The sequence below is a fragment of the Pipistrellus kuhlii genome, unplaced genomic scaffold, assembly GCF_014108245.1.
Source record: "Pipistrellus kuhlii isolate mPipKuh1 unplaced genomic scaffold, mPipKuh1.p scaffold_m20_p_1, whole genome shotgun sequence".
NCBI lineage: Eukaryota > Metazoa > Chordata > Mammalia > Chiroptera > Vespertilionidae > Pipistrellus > Pipistrellus kuhlii.
In genome coordinates this window covers 93,066,784-93,086,395 of record NW_023425404.1, presented here as the reverse complement: position 1 = coordinate 93,086,395, position 19,612 = coordinate 93,066,784, and the positions used below count along the sequence as shown (strand labels likewise).

At 37.3% G+C, this 19,612-nt stretch overlaps 1 protein-coding gene across 10 annotated transcripts in view; it reads left to right on the top strand.

Annotated features, from left to right (window-relative positions):
- LRRC49 (leucine rich repeat containing 49) overlaps positions 1–15,056 on the top strand; it is a 192,066-nt gene extending 177,010 nt beyond the window's left edge. For all 10 annotated transcript variants that reach the window (XM_036457120.2, XM_045587388.1, XM_036457148.2 and 7 more), the window contains 2 exons: positions 3,193–3,346; positions 14,442–15,056. In XM_036457120.2, the coding sequence (XP_036313013.1) occupies positions 3,193–3,346; positions 14,442–14,645 (358 nt within the window). In that variant the 3' untranslated portion in view covers positions 14,646–15,056. The remainder of the gene's footprint in view (positions 1–3,192; positions 3,347–14,441) is intronic.
- The last annotated feature ends 4,556 nt before the right edge of the window (positions 15,057–19,612 follow it).

Below are 19,612 nucleotides of genomic sequence, written 5' to 3'. Positions count from 1 at the left end.
CCAGCTGCCTCTTGCACACCCCCTACTGGGGATGTCCCCTCAACCAATGTACATGCCCCTGACCGGAATCAAACCTGGGACCTTTCAGTCCGCAGACCGATGCTCTACCACTAAGCCAAACTGGTTTCGGCTCTGGATAAGACTTTTAAAAGCTCCATAAAAGTATTGAAGAGATGACAATATATAACAAAATTATTAAGCTATTATCCATGGGGAAAAAAAACATTGAGAATATGAGCACAAAGACTATGTTTGACCTCAAGGCATTTCAGGGAAATTTAAATTTTGGGACTTTTAGCTACAAAAAAAGGAATGATAAAAAAAATCACAGCCCAGGACCTCATCTAAAATGGTGAATATAAATTGAGATCTTCCCAAGATTATGCTAAAAGCCAAATGGCTACATCATCAAGGTGAAGGTTATCAGAAATAAACCTTTCTTCCTCTCCCCACTCTCAAGGTTTTACAAGAAAAATTGTCTTGGCTTGAGCAGAAAAGTGGCAAAGTTGTCTGTAAGAAGTTATAATCAAAAGACAGTTTTTTAATAGACTTGCAGCCTGAATTCACAATACACAGGCAGTTTAAAATAATATCTAAGTTTAAACGTTACTTTCTCTAGATATTTTGGAAAACCAAATGCACCTCCTCTCTGGGAGAAGTTGCTTTCATCCTATCTCAAAGAATCCCCATGGATAATACTTTTTAAATTGATGGTTAGAGAGAGGAAAGAAAAGAGAAAGAAAGAGAGAAACATCAACGTGAGAGTGAAGCTTTAATCAGTTGCCTCCTGCAAGTCCCCTACTAGGGATTGAGTCCAGAACTCTGGCATGTGTTCTGACCAGGAATCAAACAAGCAACCTCTCAGTACATGAGCCACACAGGCCAGGGTCCCATGGATAATTTTTAAGAACAATGACCAACACACACACACACACACACACACACACACACACAATCAAGCACACACTAGGAAATAAAGCACCATATACAAGAACTAGCAGGAAAACAACAACAACAAAAACAGCCCATGAATACTTTAGATTTTTGCATTATCACTCATAGAATATAAAATTATTATGCCTAGTATATTTCATGATATAAAAGACAAGGTTGAAAATATCTGGAGAGAAGAAGAAAATTTAAAAAGTGATCCAGCAGATCTGAAAGGAAACCAAAGGAAGTTCTATAAGTAAAAAATACAATAAAAAATTTAAAACTTAAGAGTTTTAACAGCCAATTAGATACAGTAGAAAGGAGAATCATTGAGGCCTATTTGAAGCTCAGAAATGTAATGGTGTTTCATATTCACAATTTTGTATTTATGTTAAAAAAAGAGACAATAAAGTTATAGATGCTTCAGTTTCCACAAAGTTTGCATCTGCCTTTGATTGGAATAATTTGAAATATAAGTTTTATAAAAAGAAAATAAAACCTGTAAATTGGGAAATAGGCTAGTGAAATTGGTAGAATGCATCCCAAAGAAAAAGAAGAACAGAGAAATAAGTTAAGAACTTTTAAGATGGAGTGAATTAGAAGATTTAACATATGTTGATTGGACTTTCAAAGAAAGATACAACAGAGAGTAAAGGGTATTCTCTGTTGTATCCACATCAACAAATAATTTCACAACAGAAGTAGTAGAAGCCACAAGATAGAATAACAAATGATATAATTTAAAATACAAAGGAAATGAATTTCCAACCTGGAATTCTATATACAACAAAAATGTTCTTCAATAATGAAGATGAAATTGACATATTAAAACAAAATAATAAAAGCAAGAAGTTTCTCTCCCTTTCTCTAAAAATCAATAATTATTAAAAAAAAATCATGCACTCTTAAAAGTACTGACATGTAAAGTTAACTACTGTATCTCCATCTTACGGAATATAAGAATCTAGAATACTGTGTCTCCATTAACTCTTTTCTAATATATACTTCTGTTGTAGATATATGCTTAGAGAGAGAGGAAAGGAGAGGGAGAGAGAAAGAGATAAACATCTATGTGAGAGAGAAACATTCATTGGTTGCCTCCAGTATGAGCCCCTACTAGGAACTGAACCTGCAAGCTGGGTATGTGCCCTAACAGAATTGAATCTGTGACCCTTCGATGATGCTCAACCAACTGAGCCACACAGGCCAGGGCAAAATTATTAATTTTTAATGACATGGAAAATTATTGAATATATAACATTAAGTGAAAAACAGTGTACAAAATTGGATGTTTAGTATGGTTTTAACTTTTTACAAACATTTATAAAAAAGGCCTAAAGAGAAATATGTCAAATGTGAACAATGTTATAGATTTATATATATAGATTTATGTGCTATAGATTTATGAGTGATTTAGCTTAAAATAGATTAATTTTTTATACTATTCAAAAATTTGTATTCCTTACAACTTTTCAAATGATTGTTTTACACCTTTAAATTGGAAAATGGAACAAATTTTAAAAGAAATATTTTTCTTCTGCCCTGTCTTAAGTTCACAGTAAAGTAGTAATACCACTTCATGTATAGACACTCGAAGTGGTGGAAACCAGAAGCATCTTTCATGGAGGATGAGTTGGAGCCCTCTGGATTAGGCTTATGGGTCTGTAAGTGATACTATGAGCACCGTTTATGTTCTTCATCTTAATCAAATGAGGCTCCTCTCTCATTATTTACCTCCTATTGAGATCTGGCACTGATATGCTAACAGTTGGAAGTTTTTGTTTTGATTTTCTCTGAACTTAAACCAGTATCCCATTCGATGTTCTAGTTATTTATAATAATACTAAGCTGTCTAGTGGAATTTATGAGGTATTTGTATGCCTTACAAGAGGGTAACTAGCACGTTTTATGGAATATAAAGACTCTGAAAGTTTGATCTACTACATCTTTAATTGGGTTATTTTGTGCTCTGTGATTACTTAATTTTTGTATTGATTTTTTAAATGTTGAGTCTTTTTCACTTTAGAAATGCTTGAGACATGCTTATATTGATGATTGGTAGTTATGAAACAAGAATTTGTGTTGAATACCTTAATTAGTAGAAAGATTGGAGCACTGAACTGAGCTCAAGTAAATAATTAATTCAAACTCATAAAACATTCAAAAGAATATATGTTCCCCTCTAAAACAAAATTAAAAATGGACATTTGTTAATAAATATGTTAAGTAACTCTATATCTCTCTACTGTCTTTCTGTAGGAAGAAACAATTCCGCTATCTACAAGAAACAAAGGGGAAAAAACATGGTATTGTTAATGAAGAAAATAATGATAGCAAAAGATTTGTAGGAGAAAATACAAATCGTGCTATGCTAAATTATACCACAAGAGACTTTTATAATGAAAAGCTAGAGGTAAAACTACCATTTATTTTTGGAATCTAGTGTCTGGGTATATCTCACATGGCTTAGGACTTGGAGCTTGTACATTTCTCCCTCAAACAGTCAAGATAACCTTTTAGTGTTGTTACTGTCTGGAATGTTAGCCAGCCTTAAATATACAGAGATGAGGAAAGTAGGCACCATAGCATTAGGAAAAGTAGAGCCCATAGTTCCAATATCTTCATTTCTGAAGAAAAAGAATCTTCAAAAGAAATCTGAACAGTGACGAGAATATTTTACTTTGGATGATGGTCACACAGTACAATATTAGATCTTATAACATAGAGACTACACTTGAAACCTATATATTCATATTGACCAATGTTGCCCTCATAAATTTAATAGACAAACAAAAAAAGAAATAAATTTGTATAAAAAATCTAGACCAAAGTAGGGCCAAAGGTCCTACTTAAAAGAAAAGGAATATAGGATTTGCTGTGAATACTTAACTAACCCATGCCAGACTGGCAGGGGACACATTTCTGTTCCCTTTGCTTGAGTCCTTGGGGTTTTAATTCACTTCTTTCAATCTTCAACATGATTAACTTCTGTATTCTTTGTGTGTGTGTGTGTGTGTGTGTGTGTGTGTGTGTGTGTGTGTGTGTGTTTAGATAATCATATATTTTACATAGTGGTCCCGCTGATATTTCAAATTACACCCCCCGCCCCCCGGCCCATACATAGCAATTACAATATTTTTTTTCCTCCAGTGAACTCTCCCTGGCCCCTCACACTCCCCAGCACATGCCCTCACCCCCCTAGTGTTGTGTCCATTGGTAATGGTTCAATCAAAGAACTTCTGTATTTTTAATCATATAATATAATTTTGACCTGTTCTGTTTCCACTGTAACTACAAAGGCAAAGTGTTCAGAGGTTTATTGGGAAGGGGGAATGAAATGTTAGGGTATTGCATGAACTACAAAGAAGAAAAGCATGTCGTTTCTGCCTTGATGGAACTCATAAAAAAAAAGCTGAGGAAACAAGTCATCTAATTAACAATATAATGTTAGATTGATTCTACAAGAGATTTTGAGGGAACTAATGGGCAAAATAATAAGACAAAAAGATCAGGTAACACTGCACACCTATGACTTATGTGCAAAGCACTATATATAAAAATACATAGATACATCATTTACATCTAAATCTAGATATACTAGTAGATATAGAATAGGTGTCATAGATATATAAAATTTGAAGTGAAATAGGCAAGTAGTTTTCAAATTTGTGTGTTTTTTAACAGCTATAGGACTCTGTTCAAACCATATTGTAGTTGAAAACCCACTATATCAAAACAAAGCAAGACAGCAGAGCTGCTGTTGTTGCAGAGGGAAAGTAAGGGGTTCAGAACTTCATTTGATTGGATCTCCTATTCTTTTCCTTTCCTCTCGTTTCACCCCAATCCTCAAGCATCTCTTTGGAACCCATAAGGCTCTGTGGATCATAGCTTGAAGATCACTGGAAAACTCAATGTATTTAACAATCCTATCTAATAAAAGACTGATATAAAAATTGATCATCACCCTAACACACAAGATGGCCGGCAGTGGAGGGCAGTTGTGGATGATCAGGCCTGCAAGGGAGGGCAATAGGGAGGGACCAGGCTTGCAAGGGAGGGCAGTTGGGAGCAATCAGGCCTGCAGGGGAGGGCAGTTAGGCTTGACTAGGCAGGCAAAGGAGGGCTGTTGGCAACCAGGCCTGCAGGAGAGGGCTGTTGGGGGAGAACAGGCCTGTAGGGGAGGGCAGTTAGGGGTGAACAGACTTGTGGGGGAGGACATCTGGGGGCAACCAGGCCTGCAGGGGAGGGCAGTTGGGGGTGACCAGGCCAGCATGGCAGGCCAGCAGGGGAGCGCAGTTGGGGGCAACCAGGCCAATAAGGGAGGGCAGTTAGGGGCATTTGCCTGGCAGAGGAGCAGTTAAGCGTCAGTCAGGCTGGCAGGGGAGTGGTTAGAGAGTAATCAGGTAGACAAGCAGGAGAGCAGTTGGGATCCAGCAGTCCTGGATTGTGAGAGGGATGTCCGACTACCTGTTTAGACCCAATCCCTGTGGGTCCCAAATTGGAGAGGGTGCAGGCTGTACTAAGGTATATATGGACTGGGCCTCTAGTATTTTTATAACATCCTAAAAGATGTTCAGATTTTACTTTCAATTCTTTTAGTGCAAGAAAGGTCATTGCTTCCTGATGTAGCTGTATATCACTGAACAACTCTTAACTATGAAGAAATTCTTACCCAAATTAAGCTGATAACTTTCATTTAATGATTCTAGTACTGCTTTGTGTCAAAAAGAGAACAAGTCCTTTTCTTAAGAAAACTCTTCAAATACTTAGTCAGCTAATCTTCTGTCTCATTTTAATTCTGTCTACATTTATACTTTTGCTTATTCAAAAATCATTTTGAGCACCTATAACATATAATACTTGGACTGTAAGAAGTTCCTGTGTTAGCCTTATGAATCTTATATTCTAAGAGAGGAGATGGACATACACAAGGATAATAAATCAATATATCAAGAGAGTGCAGGAGGGATGGCTGACCCAGGTCAAAGAAGGCTTTCTAAAGAAGGAGGTTCCTGGTGTCAGTCTTACAGGGAAAAATAACTACATACCAAAGGGAAGGGTAATGCTGGCAAAGAGAACAGTGGGAATAAAAGGCATAGAAATGTAAGAAGATAAGGAAAGGGCCAGGAACTATAAGCAGTTTAGTGTTGTTGAAGCACAGAGACTGAGGAAGATGCTTAAAAGATGAGCCTGAAAGGTGGTAGGAGGGCTACATGAAAGAGACTGAATGTAATCGTTTGGCCATCAGGGGTTTCCTGATTTTGTCAAAAAAGGAAAAAGCCAAGCTAGCAGAATTATGAGTCCTTCTCTTCCTGAAAGCAGTTGTTTTAATCAGTCAAAAATTAATACAATTTCTATAAAAGACATTTAGAAAAATATGAAAGAGCTGCATTCAAAACAAGGACAGTTTCAAAGAGAAATCTACAAACTCTTTAAAAAGCAGACAATCCAGTGATTTTTAGATTGTTCAAAAGCACTGAGAAATAAAGAACATATTTACAGTTTTTCAAGGTTGCCAGGATAACACTGATTTCAAATGTTATGTCAGGATTGCAAAGAAAAAGAAAAGCCAGACTAGATACCTAAGAATATTAATGTTACAAAAGTCCTTTTAAAATGTTATCTATCAAAATATAGCAGAACATTAAATGAATAACTAACACTATAGCCAAGTGCAATTTATTCTAGCAAATTAATAGCTCTAAAGTAAAAAATTGTGATGATTTCTATAGGAATCGAAAAGACATTTCACATAACTGAACACCCATTTTAAGTTTTCTTTAAATAGAATATAATAACTAGAAATTAGATAGTAAAAATCATGCATGATGTGGAAGCTCTAGGAACATTCACATTAGTGGAGGCAGAATTCTGACTGAGAGGGTCTCCACGATTCCCACTCCCTGGCATTCACACTCTGGGAATATATCCTCCACTGAGTGCAAATAAAACCTATGACTTGCTTCTAAGGGAAAGGGAATTGTGCAGATATAATTAAGATCCAAAATTAGTTGACTTTGAGTTAGTAAAAATAAATGATCCTGACCTAATCAGGCAATCGTTTAAAAAGGGATTCAAGTAATAAGCTCCCATATTTTGAGAAGGTCATATGGAAAAGAACTGCAAAAAGCTCCTAGAGAGCACCTGCCTACTGACAGCTAACAAGAAATTGAGACTTCAGTCCAACAACTGCAAGAAAATGAATTCGGCCACAACTACCTGAGCTTAGAAGAGGACTCCAAGCTTCAGAAAAAGAAACTTGGCCAACACCTTGTGTTGTCCTGAGCAGGGCCTCAAGCTCAGCCATGCCTGGACTGACACATGGAAACTTGTGAAATAATAGATGTATGTTGTTTTAAGCTACCAAGTTTGTGATCTGTGCACAGCAATAAACACAATGCTTTACTGAGTCAGAATCAAGACATGAATGTACAATATCACCATTATTATTTATCAAAGCAAATAATACAGTTAGACCAGAGAAAGAAACCATTGGTAACTTAACAAGAAGAGAGTGAATTTATTATTTTCAAATATTATTGAATACCTGGGAATCCCAAGAGAATTAATTGAGAAACTATACAAAACTGTAAGAAGATTCAGTAATGGAGCAGGAATTAACAGTTTCCATATATATAAATAACAACAAAAAAGTAAATATATTGGAGGAAATACACACAGTAACAGCACAAAAAGATAAAATACCTAGTAGGAAACTAACTAATAAATATGCAAGAACTATCTGAAGTACACTTTAAAACATTAATGAAGTACACAAAAGATTTATGCAAATGAAAAAACCTATCACATTTGGATAAGAAGGATCTAAAGTTAATTGTTAGTTTTCCTTAAGTTAATTTAAAATTTTAATGTGATTCCAATAAAAGTACAGACATTTTACTTTGAGGTGTGTTGATCCTACAGTACATCTGGGAAAATAACAAATAGCCATAAAGACTGAAAAAGACCAGTACTGCTAGATGTTAAGGCAAGTTATAAATTCTTACCAGTTCAAACATGATGGTTATGAATAAATGGATTAATGGAATACAATAAAAAGTCAAGTATATATTTAAATACAAAAGAGAATTTATTATATGATAAAGAATAATCTCAAACTGGTTAGGTGGACTATCCAATAAATGATTTGAGAATAATTAGGAAACTGAGGCAGGGAGCAGAATTTGGTCTTTATGTCTTACATCAGCATAAATTCCCAGTAGATCAGATATTTAAAAGTTTATAATGAAAGCATAAAAATTATACAAGAAATGGAAAATTAATGTGTAGCATTGGGATGAGAAAGACCTTCAGGGTAATAAAATCAGGAAAGATAGATTACAAACAAAAAATAGTTTGCGATGATCTACCTAAATTATGAAGAGCTTTTAGAAAAGGAGTCAATAATTTAATATAGGTTGTATTATTTATTCAAAAACTTCAAATAGTGTACCATGTACCACAAAAACAAACATTGTCGGCATGAATAATAAAATATGTGTAAGTCTTTTATGGAGGTTTCAATGAAATTGTGAAATTTTATAGAAAGACCAAAGAAGAATTAAATAGATAATATTCATGGATTGAAATTTTTAAAAAATATATTTTTATTGATTTCGGAGAGAAAAGAGAGATTGAGAGAGAGAGAGGGAGGGAGAGAGAGAGAGAGGGAGGGAGGAAAAGAGAGAGAGAGAGAGACATCAATGATGAGAGAGAATCATTGATCAGCTACCTCCTTCCAAATCCCCACTGGGGATCAAGCCTGCAACCCAGACATGTGCCCTGACCAGGAATCCAACCATGATCTCCTGGTTTGTAGGTCAATGCTCAACCATTGAGCCATGCCAGCTGGGCTGGACAGAAGCTTTTTACATGATAAAAATGTCAATTCTTCCTAAGTCTATCCATAAATATAAGGCAGCTTTAATAAAAATGTGGACAGAGTTATTTGTGGAAATTCACCATTTGATCATAAAAGTTATCTGATAGAGCAGTTTCTTAAAATATTATCCGATAGACCTAAAATACACAAGAGTAAAAGTGGGAGAACTTGCCTCACCAGATAGCAAGTATTATCATACAGTATAGTAATAAAGGCAGTGTAGAAATAGATAAATGGACCTGTGCACAAAATAGTGCCAGAATTATCCCATGCTTATGGGAATCTTTATACAGATAGCAGATTTTGCAGACTAGTGTAGACAGACTGCATAATAAATGGTACTGAGGAGGCCCTACTTTATACCATACAGCAAAAATTAAATCCAGATAAAATAAAAATCCAAGTATGAAAAAAAAAAGTCCTCATTTTTAAGGAGAAAAATCTTTATGACCTTGGTTGGGTAGGCTAAGATTTTCTCTTAACACAGCAAGGGCACAAACAAGAAAGAAAAAGAAAAAAAAAAGTTGATAAATTTGTCAATCAAGGTCATTGGGTTTATTTGGTGTGCGTGTGCGTGTGCGTGTGCATGTGCGTGTGTGTGTGTGTGTGTGTGTGTGTTTAACAAAAATCATTTCAGTGGAGTCATAAAAGCAAGTCTCAGCTAAAGTAGTTTGAAAATAAATAAGCAAGAAGTAAAGACAGGGAATGTTGACTCCTGTTTTGAGAAATACCAAAGGAAAAGAATGAATCTGAAGTCACATAATATTTTAGAAAAGACCATTAGGTCACCAGGAGACTTAGATTTGAGCCCCTGATTCTACTACTGATAGATCTTACTTTAGTCCCTTAATCACTCTCTCTTGACTCACAACCCAGCATTCCTTCATGTATAACATATATTCTCCCTCTCCACTTCTTTTTTTTTTTTTAATATATTTTATTGATTTTGTACAGAGAGGAAGGGAAAGAGATAGAGAGTTAGAAACATCGATGAGAGAGAGTCATCGATCAGCTGCCTCTTGCACACCCCCTACTGGGGATATGCCCACAACCAAGGTACATGCCCTTGACCAGAATCGAACCCGGGACCTTTCAGTCCCCAAACCGATGCTCTATCCATTGAGCCAAACCGTTTTCGGCCCTCTCCACTTCTTGAAAAAATTTTAAATCTCTGTAGCCCAAAGTTCTCACTTTCTCTTCTCTACATACCCAGGGAGTTAATTGAAATGAGTTTCTCACAAATGAGGATAGGCAGACTCTTTCATTGTACATATGACATGTACAAATTATACATAGGACATGCATAATTCTGTCGGTTTGTAATTGCCCATCCATTCTCCTGATTCAATCTAAAAAATGATTTATGATGGATGTCGAATCAGAGAGCTGAAAGGGACTCTAGAATTCAATCCTGTCCTTACAGATGAGGCAAGCTGGAAACAGGACCGACCACATGGTAAGTTACTGACAGAGCTGCCTCCAGAACTCAGACCCCTTATTCCTGACTTTGAACTCATAGTTTATCATGCCGCTTTTCGAAGTCTGCTTGACTGCCTAGACATTAGGTTCTAGTGCAAAAGGGCTTTTTTCTCAGAACATTGGTTGTATCTGCTCTCTCATCTCATTCAACACTTACTGTTTCATCTTTTTAAGTTAGCTTTTCGTATGTTTAGGCCATCTCACTAACTGCAGTTGTTTCTTCGAGGACTAGATTAGGGATTTCTCTAGGCAAATAGTAGTAGATGATGCCTGATCCTGATCAAGTTTCTCAACTTCTATTTACCTTAGTTTGCTATTTATAAAATGGAGATATGTATTAAATCCCAATACAATATCATGGTAGTTAAACTCGCTTTATAACAAATCCCACTGCTGGCCTACTTTTTCCCTCTAACCATCTTCATGACAACAATTTAGTTCAATAAAATAATATAAACAATATTGTATATAATTCATTTAATCAGGATTGGACTTATAAAATTGGAGTTGCTTTATGAACCACCGAGGGATATTGTGGGACAGAAAAACAAGTATATGAAAGCATTTGAGAATGGGAAGAGCATTATTCAAAGAGCAAAAACAGCTCCTTAACAAGCATGGCAAGAGAGGTATTGCCAATGTGCTTAGCAGGATCCTTTTGGATGAGCAGAGAGGGTGTGCTGGCAGACACCTGACGAGTTTTAGAGTGCACTACATGGAGATGCAGAGTAATTGGCTTAGAGGAGAGAAAAGATAATGAAGTGAAAATGCTTTCAATCACAATTACTAGGCTATTATAGCAGATACATTTCTGTATCAACATGTTTGCGAAGAAGTAATGGAAAAAACTAGCAGAAAAATTTAAAGCACCAAAAATTGCACTATGCCAATTATGAAAAGTTTATATTTGTATTATGTATAAATTATTTAACATCATTTAAAACTTCTTTAAATTTTTGTTATACTAAATTACTATAACTTTCTTCACCTTACTACCAAAACTTTATCTTTTTAAAAATATATATGTTTTTATTGATTTTTAAAGAAAAGGAAGGGAGAGGGATAGAGTGATAAAAAAAAATCAATGAGAGAGGAATATCATTGATCAGCTGCCTCCTGCATGCCCCCTACGGGGGATTAAGCCCACAACTAGGGCATGTGCCCTGACCTGAAATTAAACCAGCAACCTCTTGGTTCCTGGGTCAATGCTCATCTGCTGAGCCACATCACCTGGGCTTTTTTTTTTTTTTTAATTCAAAACCATGTTCTAAGATACTTAGAAATCTGCAAGAGAGGCATTCACTAAATATGCTCTGTGTCTTGGACTTGTATAAATGCATTGCTTTTTTTGTGAAATAGTGTGTGTTTCAGTTATTAATCTCTGGTGATTCACACTTGTCTTTCTTCCTGGTAGTCCCTGTGTAGCCCAAATTTACCGAGTGTTAAAAGAGAGCAGCTAAATGCTGTTATCATCAATAACCTAACATAGTGTAGGTGACTAAGTCCCATACTATACTTCAGAGTTAGAGATATCAGGTTCATCAGAGAAGTTGGCAGCTGAAAACATTTTTTGTTTATTGCCCATCAAAATCTGTAGATATTTTATGATAGCTCAACCAATGGCCTGTTGTTTTTAGCCTATGAACTAAATCAAATCAAATTGACCCCTAAATGGTGATTGTTTAGAAAAATCTTATCGTAAGAAACTCCAAAATGTGCTTTTATTAGGGAAAGTTAGTGACAATTGAGATTCATCATTAACTTACATTAATTAGTCAAGAATATAAAATACATTTTCCCAACTACTGTGGGTCAGTTGGTTGGGCATTGCCCCAGCACCAAGAGGTCACTGGTTCAATTCCTGGTCAGGGATATGCCCTGGTTTGGGGCTTGGTGCCCAGAATGGGGCGTGCAGGAGACATGATGTGTCTCTCTCTCATCAATGTTTCTTTTTCTCTTCCTTCCTCTCTAAAATCAATCTTTTAGAAACTAAAATATATTTTGTTGTTTTATAAGTTGTAAAAATATGGTAAAGGAAGAAAAACAGAAAGAAAAAAAGAGGTAAAAACACTCATGGTCTCACAACACAAAAACTATCTTAATGACACTTCCATATATTTTCTTCCAATAGTTTTCTATATTTTTTTTAACTTTTTAATGAAAATTTTAAACGTATAGCAAAGTTGAAAGAATTTACAATAAATAACCATCTACCCAAACCTGTAGTCTACTATTAACATTGTACTGTACAGTGTACTTGCTTTGTCACATATCTATGCATCTACCCATCATCTGTCCATCAAAATCCACCTTATATTTTAAATTTATTTCAATGTAATTGCAGACATTAGCATGCTTCTCTAAGTAATTCAGCATGCATATCATTAAAGTTCAGTCTTTTATATAGTTTTTTCTTTTGAGGAAAAATTATATACAATGAAATACAAGTCTTAGGTGTATAACTGCTAAGATTTGACAAATACATACAATCTTACAACCAACCTCTATCAAAATTTCATTTTGCATTTTTCTATGTAACATTATAATATATTTTCCTTCTTATTATAAATCTTCATGAGTGTAATTTTTTAATAACCTGAGTATATTTTTACCATTGATTTCTAGAGAGAGTGGAAGGGAGGAAAGAGGGGGAGATAGAAAAATATCAACATGAGAGAGATACATCAATTAGTTGCCTCCCCCACTGGCACCTACCCAGGCTGAGGAACCTGCAACCAGGGTAGGTGCCCTTGATTGGGAATCAAACTGGCAGCCCTTCAGTCTGAGGGCCAGTGCTCTAACCATTGAGAAAAAAAGGCCAGGGCTGTAAGTGTAATTTTAATGACAATATCATTTGATATTTTAAGTTTAACATTTTGAGTTGGAGGTTTCAGTAGATGTTTTTCAATTAATTAAGCCTATTGTCTCATTGGCATTTCTTTCCTTCTTTATTGGTGTGAATTGATCCCCATTTTATTCTGATTATCTGATCTATTTCATTGATTTTTCCATATAATGACACTTTCCATCATCATGCCTTATACTCCCCTAAAATATCAATATCCAAAATAGAATTCCTGCATTAAACAAAATGGCTTTGTTTCAGCCTCTGGGATGAAAATGGGACCCAGTGCCCAAATATCCTTGGGTCCAAAGCTTCTACTGCGTGTTTTGAAGATTTTTCAATTGTAGATTGCCAGACCCAGAAATTGAGAAAAAAACACTATTTCTGTACTATTTCCTTCTTTCTTCCTTTCTTCCTTTCCTTCTTTCTTCTTTTCCTCTTTCCTTCCTTCCTTCCTTCCTTCCTTCCTTCCTTCCTTCCTTCCTTCCTTTCTTTCCTCCTCCTCCTCTTCCTCCTCCTCCTTTTCCTTTTCCTTTTCCTTCTTCTTGTGTGTGTGTGAGACCCTTTCTTTCTTTCTTTTTTAAACTTTATTATTTACGCTATTATATTGATAGATGTCCCCGTTTTCCCCTGCTTTTGTCCTGCCGCACCTAGCCCCGGCTCCTACACAGCCCTTTCCTTCCCTCTGGCCATCGCCACACTGCTGTCTGTATCCGTGGGTTATGCATATATGTTCTTTGGCTAATCCTTTCACCTTCTTTCATTCAGTCCCCCTTACTTCCCCTCTGATAGCTGTCAGTCTGTTCCATGTATCCATGCCTCTCTTCCTATTTTGTTCATCAGTTTATTTTGTTCATTAGATTCCACTATAAGTGAGATAATATGGTATTTGTCTTTGTCTGACTGACTTATTACTGCTTCTTTCAAAGGCTAACTTATGGATCCCAGACTTGTATATATTTCCTCTTCTTCCTTGTACACTTTTATATATATATATATTGATTTCTGAGAGGGAGGAAGAGGCAGAGAGAGATAGAAATGATGAGAGAGAATCATTGATCGGTTGCCTCCTATAAGCCCCCCCTGGGGATCAAGCCTGCGACTCCTCAGAGTTGTCCACTGGAGGTAGGAGTGGGCTGTCTCTTCTTAAGCACAGCTCTGTGTTCAGACTGTCCAGGAAAGTATTACTGCTGTCCGGTAGTGCTGCCCTGACAGGTGTTACTGTCTAGGAAGTATTCAAGTTTCTGTGGTTCATTGTTGCTTTGGATTATGATTCAGTGCAGATTTTTCTTTTTTTAACAGGAAACAAAGGAAAAAAAGAAATTCTGCAAAATTTACATAGAGGACCTTGTGAAGGAAGCCACAGAAATCAACATGAAAAAAGAGGCTTTGCAGAAGCTTTGGCCACAGATGTTCATTGAGCTTGTTAGGGATGCAGTCTTAGAAACTCGCAACAAAAATTCCTATATGAAGTTTTGCCTACAGCAAATAGCTGACCAAAAATAGAAATGGCTTTATAGTTACAATTGATTTTAGCAGTTTTTTGTTCTTGAAGGTCGAAAACATGTAGTTCAACCAAGTTAAGAAAACAACAACACTATCCTAAAAACTAGGATACATCACTATTCTTGTAGTTCAAGTCAGGATGGAAAGAAATAATGGAGAGAAAGGTGAGTTTCCTGTATGCCCTGACCAGACCACCGCGGGGAGCTGAGCAGGTGGAGCCAGCTCAGCTGGTGCACCTGCTGCTGCCCAGCTGGAGTGTTACTCAGGTTCAGCATGAGTTGATTCTACCATTTTCAGCTGATAATTTCCAATTATTTGCCTTCCTGTTTTATGTCATGATTTCAAAGCCAAAAATATGTTCTTTTGTATAAGTTTATTATTAAACTTATTAATAAATTAGTAAACAAAGTATGTTTGCCTCATTATTCCAGTCAGAATTGTCATTTTCTTATAGTTCCCCTTTAGCTGAATGGGAGCCTTTTCTTCATTCAGGTAGGAAGAGGCCCTCATCTAGGTGCATCCACTCGGAACACCACAGGAGATCCGAGGGCCACTCAGGCAGGAAATATGAAAATGAGTCAAAACCAGCAGAAAGAAAATGCTTTGTTTTAAAGGATCCTTCATAAATGTAAAATGCAGTTTCAATTCGGCTTCTCTAAAAGTTGTTCCTTCTATGTTAGCTATTCTTGGATTTTTTTGTGGCTTTTGTTTGTTTGTTTGTTTGTTTGTTTGTTTTTTCCTTGCAGGCTGGGTACCTGTACCTCATAAGCACTAGGGATTTTTGGGTGAATGGTTCTAATTTCATTTAAAAATCAAATGGGAAATGGGTGGTAAGCTGGGATTTGTCCATGTTCGTGCCACTCCGGAGGCTGGTTGGAGTGCATTCATGCAGCTAGAGATGGGATCACTTTAGAAAATGATCTCACAGGTCAGTAAATGAGACTTCTCCAATTTGCTCAGATTTCGCTTGGCAGCTGTTAACTGGCAGCAAGCCCACCAAGATGTGAAACAAGAATGAGAGAGGATGACAAAGTCAAACCAAAATGTGGGAGGAAGCAGGCAAGCTGCTGCTGCAGCGCTCAGGCCCCACATCTTTAAGAGCTCTTGGTCCTCCTCCCCCAGAAAGGAGTGCTTGAGTTTAGGAGGTCAGCATTATGTTTCAGAATGTGACTTTTCTTAAAAAAATGTTTTTTTAAAATTGATTTCAGAGAGAGAGGAAGGAAGAGGGAGAGAGATAGGAAAATGATGAGAGAGAACATTGTTTGGCTGCCTCCTGTTTGCCCACAACTGGGGATTGGGCCTGTGCATCCTCTTGGTGTACAGGTCGACATTCAACCACTGAGCCACACAGGCCAGGCTAAAACATGGCTTTTTAAGTCACACTGTCCTGGGTTTGTATCTTGACACTTGAGCTACCATCTTGAGAGTTTGCAACCAATCTGAACTTGTTTCCTCATAATAGTGCCCACCTCATAATATTGTTGTGAGGATCACATGAGATAGAACGCATTTAAAGCAGTTAGTATAATGCCTGGCATACAGTGAACAGTCAACAAATAGAGCTATTATTCTTCCGGCTACAAGTTGAACTACAGAATTGGTGCCCTAGGACAGGAAAAGCTATTGGCATTTCTTGCTGATCTTCCAGTCTCTAAACTGAAACATATGGGCCTCTCCTCTGGCTTGTGAAAGGTGCTCTCCTGGGTTTACACCTTGTTTGACATAGAAATGAGATCCCGCCTTGATAGCGTTGCTGAGCGAGGATAAGAATACCATGCTTGTGGGCTTCTAGTAAATAGGAAAGGTAGGAACTCGCGACTGCTAAGCAGTGTGGGGACTGCTGCTGGCTCTAGGGCTGGTCGATGAATGGACTGGCTGCTTAATAAATAATCTCTCACTTCCTTAATACTGCCTCAAATCCCACAACCCTCTCATCTCTATGCAAAGGAACTTGACCCTCACATGTACATACATTCTTGGCCCTTCCCAGTTATTCTGGGAATTTAAGGATCCTTAAATCAGCACTCAATAACTTGGCAGCAAGCCCACAGACACTGCTGGCTATACTTAGACCCTCAGTGTCTATCATGCTCCTAAAACCAAATCTCCTTATGCCCCAGCTTTAGTCACTTGGTCTTCATTCCTTTGTACCTAAGCTCCCTCTTATCTTTCCTTTCTGCCCCACACTGATTGACTTCTACTTCTTGAATCTTTATTTTGCCTGGTTCTAAACTCCCAATGTCTGCGTCATCCTATCTAGTTCCTCTCCCCTACAGCTCAGCTTCCTCCCAACCCATTTTGTTGGAGTTCCTCTCCAGATGAGAGGACAAAAATCAGGAGTCTGCTGGGCCTGGAATCAAGTGAGGTAGGTAGTGGTGACACCTAGAGTAAGTTGTCCTCTGAATGTGGGCTTTCCCCGTGTCTTCAGGAAGGGCAGGAGGCAACAACTCAATGTATCTCTCTATTTGTGGGAGTGTAAGCAAGCTGACAATATTTAATCCAGGTGAGTGTGTGCATATGGCCCACCAGGATAGCAGAAATTTAGTTTGATGAGATTGCCTTCACAACCTAGTTCCAGGAATTGTGGGCCTCGAGACAGCTGTGGGCACAGGGGAGGGTTTCATCCCATTCTTCACACCCCCTCCTGGCCCTCCTGCGGCAGCCCCCAGGTTGCCTGTCTGCCAGCAGCTTTGCTCCTGGTACTGGCCCTGCTCACACCTGCAATCAATCGGGACTGGCGCCAGGCACCAGCAGTGGGTGTGTACAGGGTTGGTGCTGGCAGCAGGTGCAAGCATAGGGTGGATCACAGCACGCTGGAGCAAAAAAGTTTCAGTAACCACCAGAGGCTCGCCCTGATGACAGTGACTGGTGCCCCACCTTGGTCTGCCCTGCACCTCCCCCCTCTCCCCCTACCCCGGCTCACCTACTCCACCATCCCACTGCGGCCAAAGCCCACCATGCTCCACACTCTGCAGCCTGCACACCTGCCATGTTCCGCATGCGCTCCCTGGTGGTCAGCACATGTCATAGCTACCAGTTGTTTGGTTTTTCTGCCTTTTGGTCTATTTGCATAATAGCTTTTTATTATATAGGAAGGCATTGATGTACAGAGAAATGCACATAAATGTATAACTGATTAATTTTAGAATATAATCAACACCCCAATTAAAATGTGAAACATTTTAATCACTTCAGAAAATACATCCTAGTCAGTCCTTGTCCCTCCCCTATGAACAAGTTTAGTTTTTGTTAGAACAACTCAGCAAACTAAAATTCCAGTTTATTGTTGGACAACATTGTTTTACAGATAAACCAAACAGGCCACAAAAAAAAAATAATAGAAATAAACAGCAACTTCATAGACAGAAAAGGGAAAAAATAAAAATTTTTTAACTTTAGCTTTTTTAACCATCTTCCTCAAAACAACTACTTATTGTACAGCTAAAAACACAAAGTTACTGGAAAACACGAATAAGATTGTTTTGTTGTTTTTGCTTTTTTTACAAGGGTTTTTCTTCCTTTGAGATTATAATAAACATGGTCACAGCACTAGTGAAAGCAGAAATAGGACAGAGCATGTCCTAGATGCTGGGTTAGTCATCCCAAGATCATTAAAAATGGCTGACCCTAACAATATGTACAAAAATAGAAATTGTAAATTAAAAATGTAAACAAATTTCCCCTTTTAAAGTACTTGTAAGGAAAACAATCAGGGTCTTGGAAGTTTGGGTTCTTTTTTCCTCCCCTGTTGTAAATTCTGAGATGGGAAGTGGAAAGTGAATAGGTCACAGTGTTTTTTTTTTATTTTTTATTTTTATGTTTAACTTTTCCTTTTTTGCTGTTAGTCATCCTCAGAGGTCCTCTGTTTCTTGGGGTCAGCATCACCATCCTCATCACCTTCAGCTGCCTGTTTGCAGGTATTAGTAGCTGCCTCAGCCTCCTGCCTTATCCACCCCCCTCACCATCCTCTTCTTCCTCTACCTATTGTCAGCCTCCTGCCCCCCCATCTTCCTCTTATCTCTCTTCTATGCTCTGCCTTCTCCACAACTGTCTTCTCCTTAAAGTCCTGGGTGGTGATCCCGAAGCTGGTGTCAGGCTGTGTCTGACTGGGTGGAGCATACAGTGACCCGATGCAGCAAATTATTTACAAAGTGAGTTTAAGAACTCTAATGAGAAAGCTGTGGACAAGGAACAATACAAAGATGGACTTTCAGAGCAGCTAGTGGAGGAGCAACTATTTTTCTAATTCCTTTTGCCATTAATTAAATTAATCTATTCTGGAACTTCCTATAAGTGGAACAATAACCTGTATATTTTTCTATATTGGGCTTCATTTATCCAACATAATGTTTTTGAGAACTCATACTATTTTCATGCTTAAGTAATTGATTGTTTTTTATTTAATAATATGAAATATCAAAATTTGTTTACCCATTTCAATGCGTTGTTTCTAACTTGGGGCTATTATAAAGAGGCATTTTCATGCAGTGGAACTGCTGGGTCATAGAATAATTTTAAGTTTGACAATGGAGGAAACTGTCATACATTTTGTTAGTGGTTATTTAATTTTACACTCTCTTCTACAATGTAAGGAGAGTTTCAACCGCTTCACATATTTGCCAGCATTTATTTTTTGAAACCTTTTTATTTTTAGCTACTCCAGAGGGCGTTTTCAGCCATCTCATTGTTGCTTTAATTTTATTTTTTTCTGATGTCTAATGATGTTGATCACATTTTTATGTGCTTTTGGATCATTCTTATATCTTCTTTTGTGAATCAAATACTCAGATCTGTTGCCTGTTTCTTTTAACTTTAATTGTCTGTCTTTTATTATTGATTTATATGAGTTATATATATGTTCTAGGTACATGTTTTTGTTTCGAATTATGATAGTTTGTTGACAAAAGAAACATTCAAACGTATGAAGAATTTTTGTGAGTTTATTTGAGCCAAACTGTCAACAAATG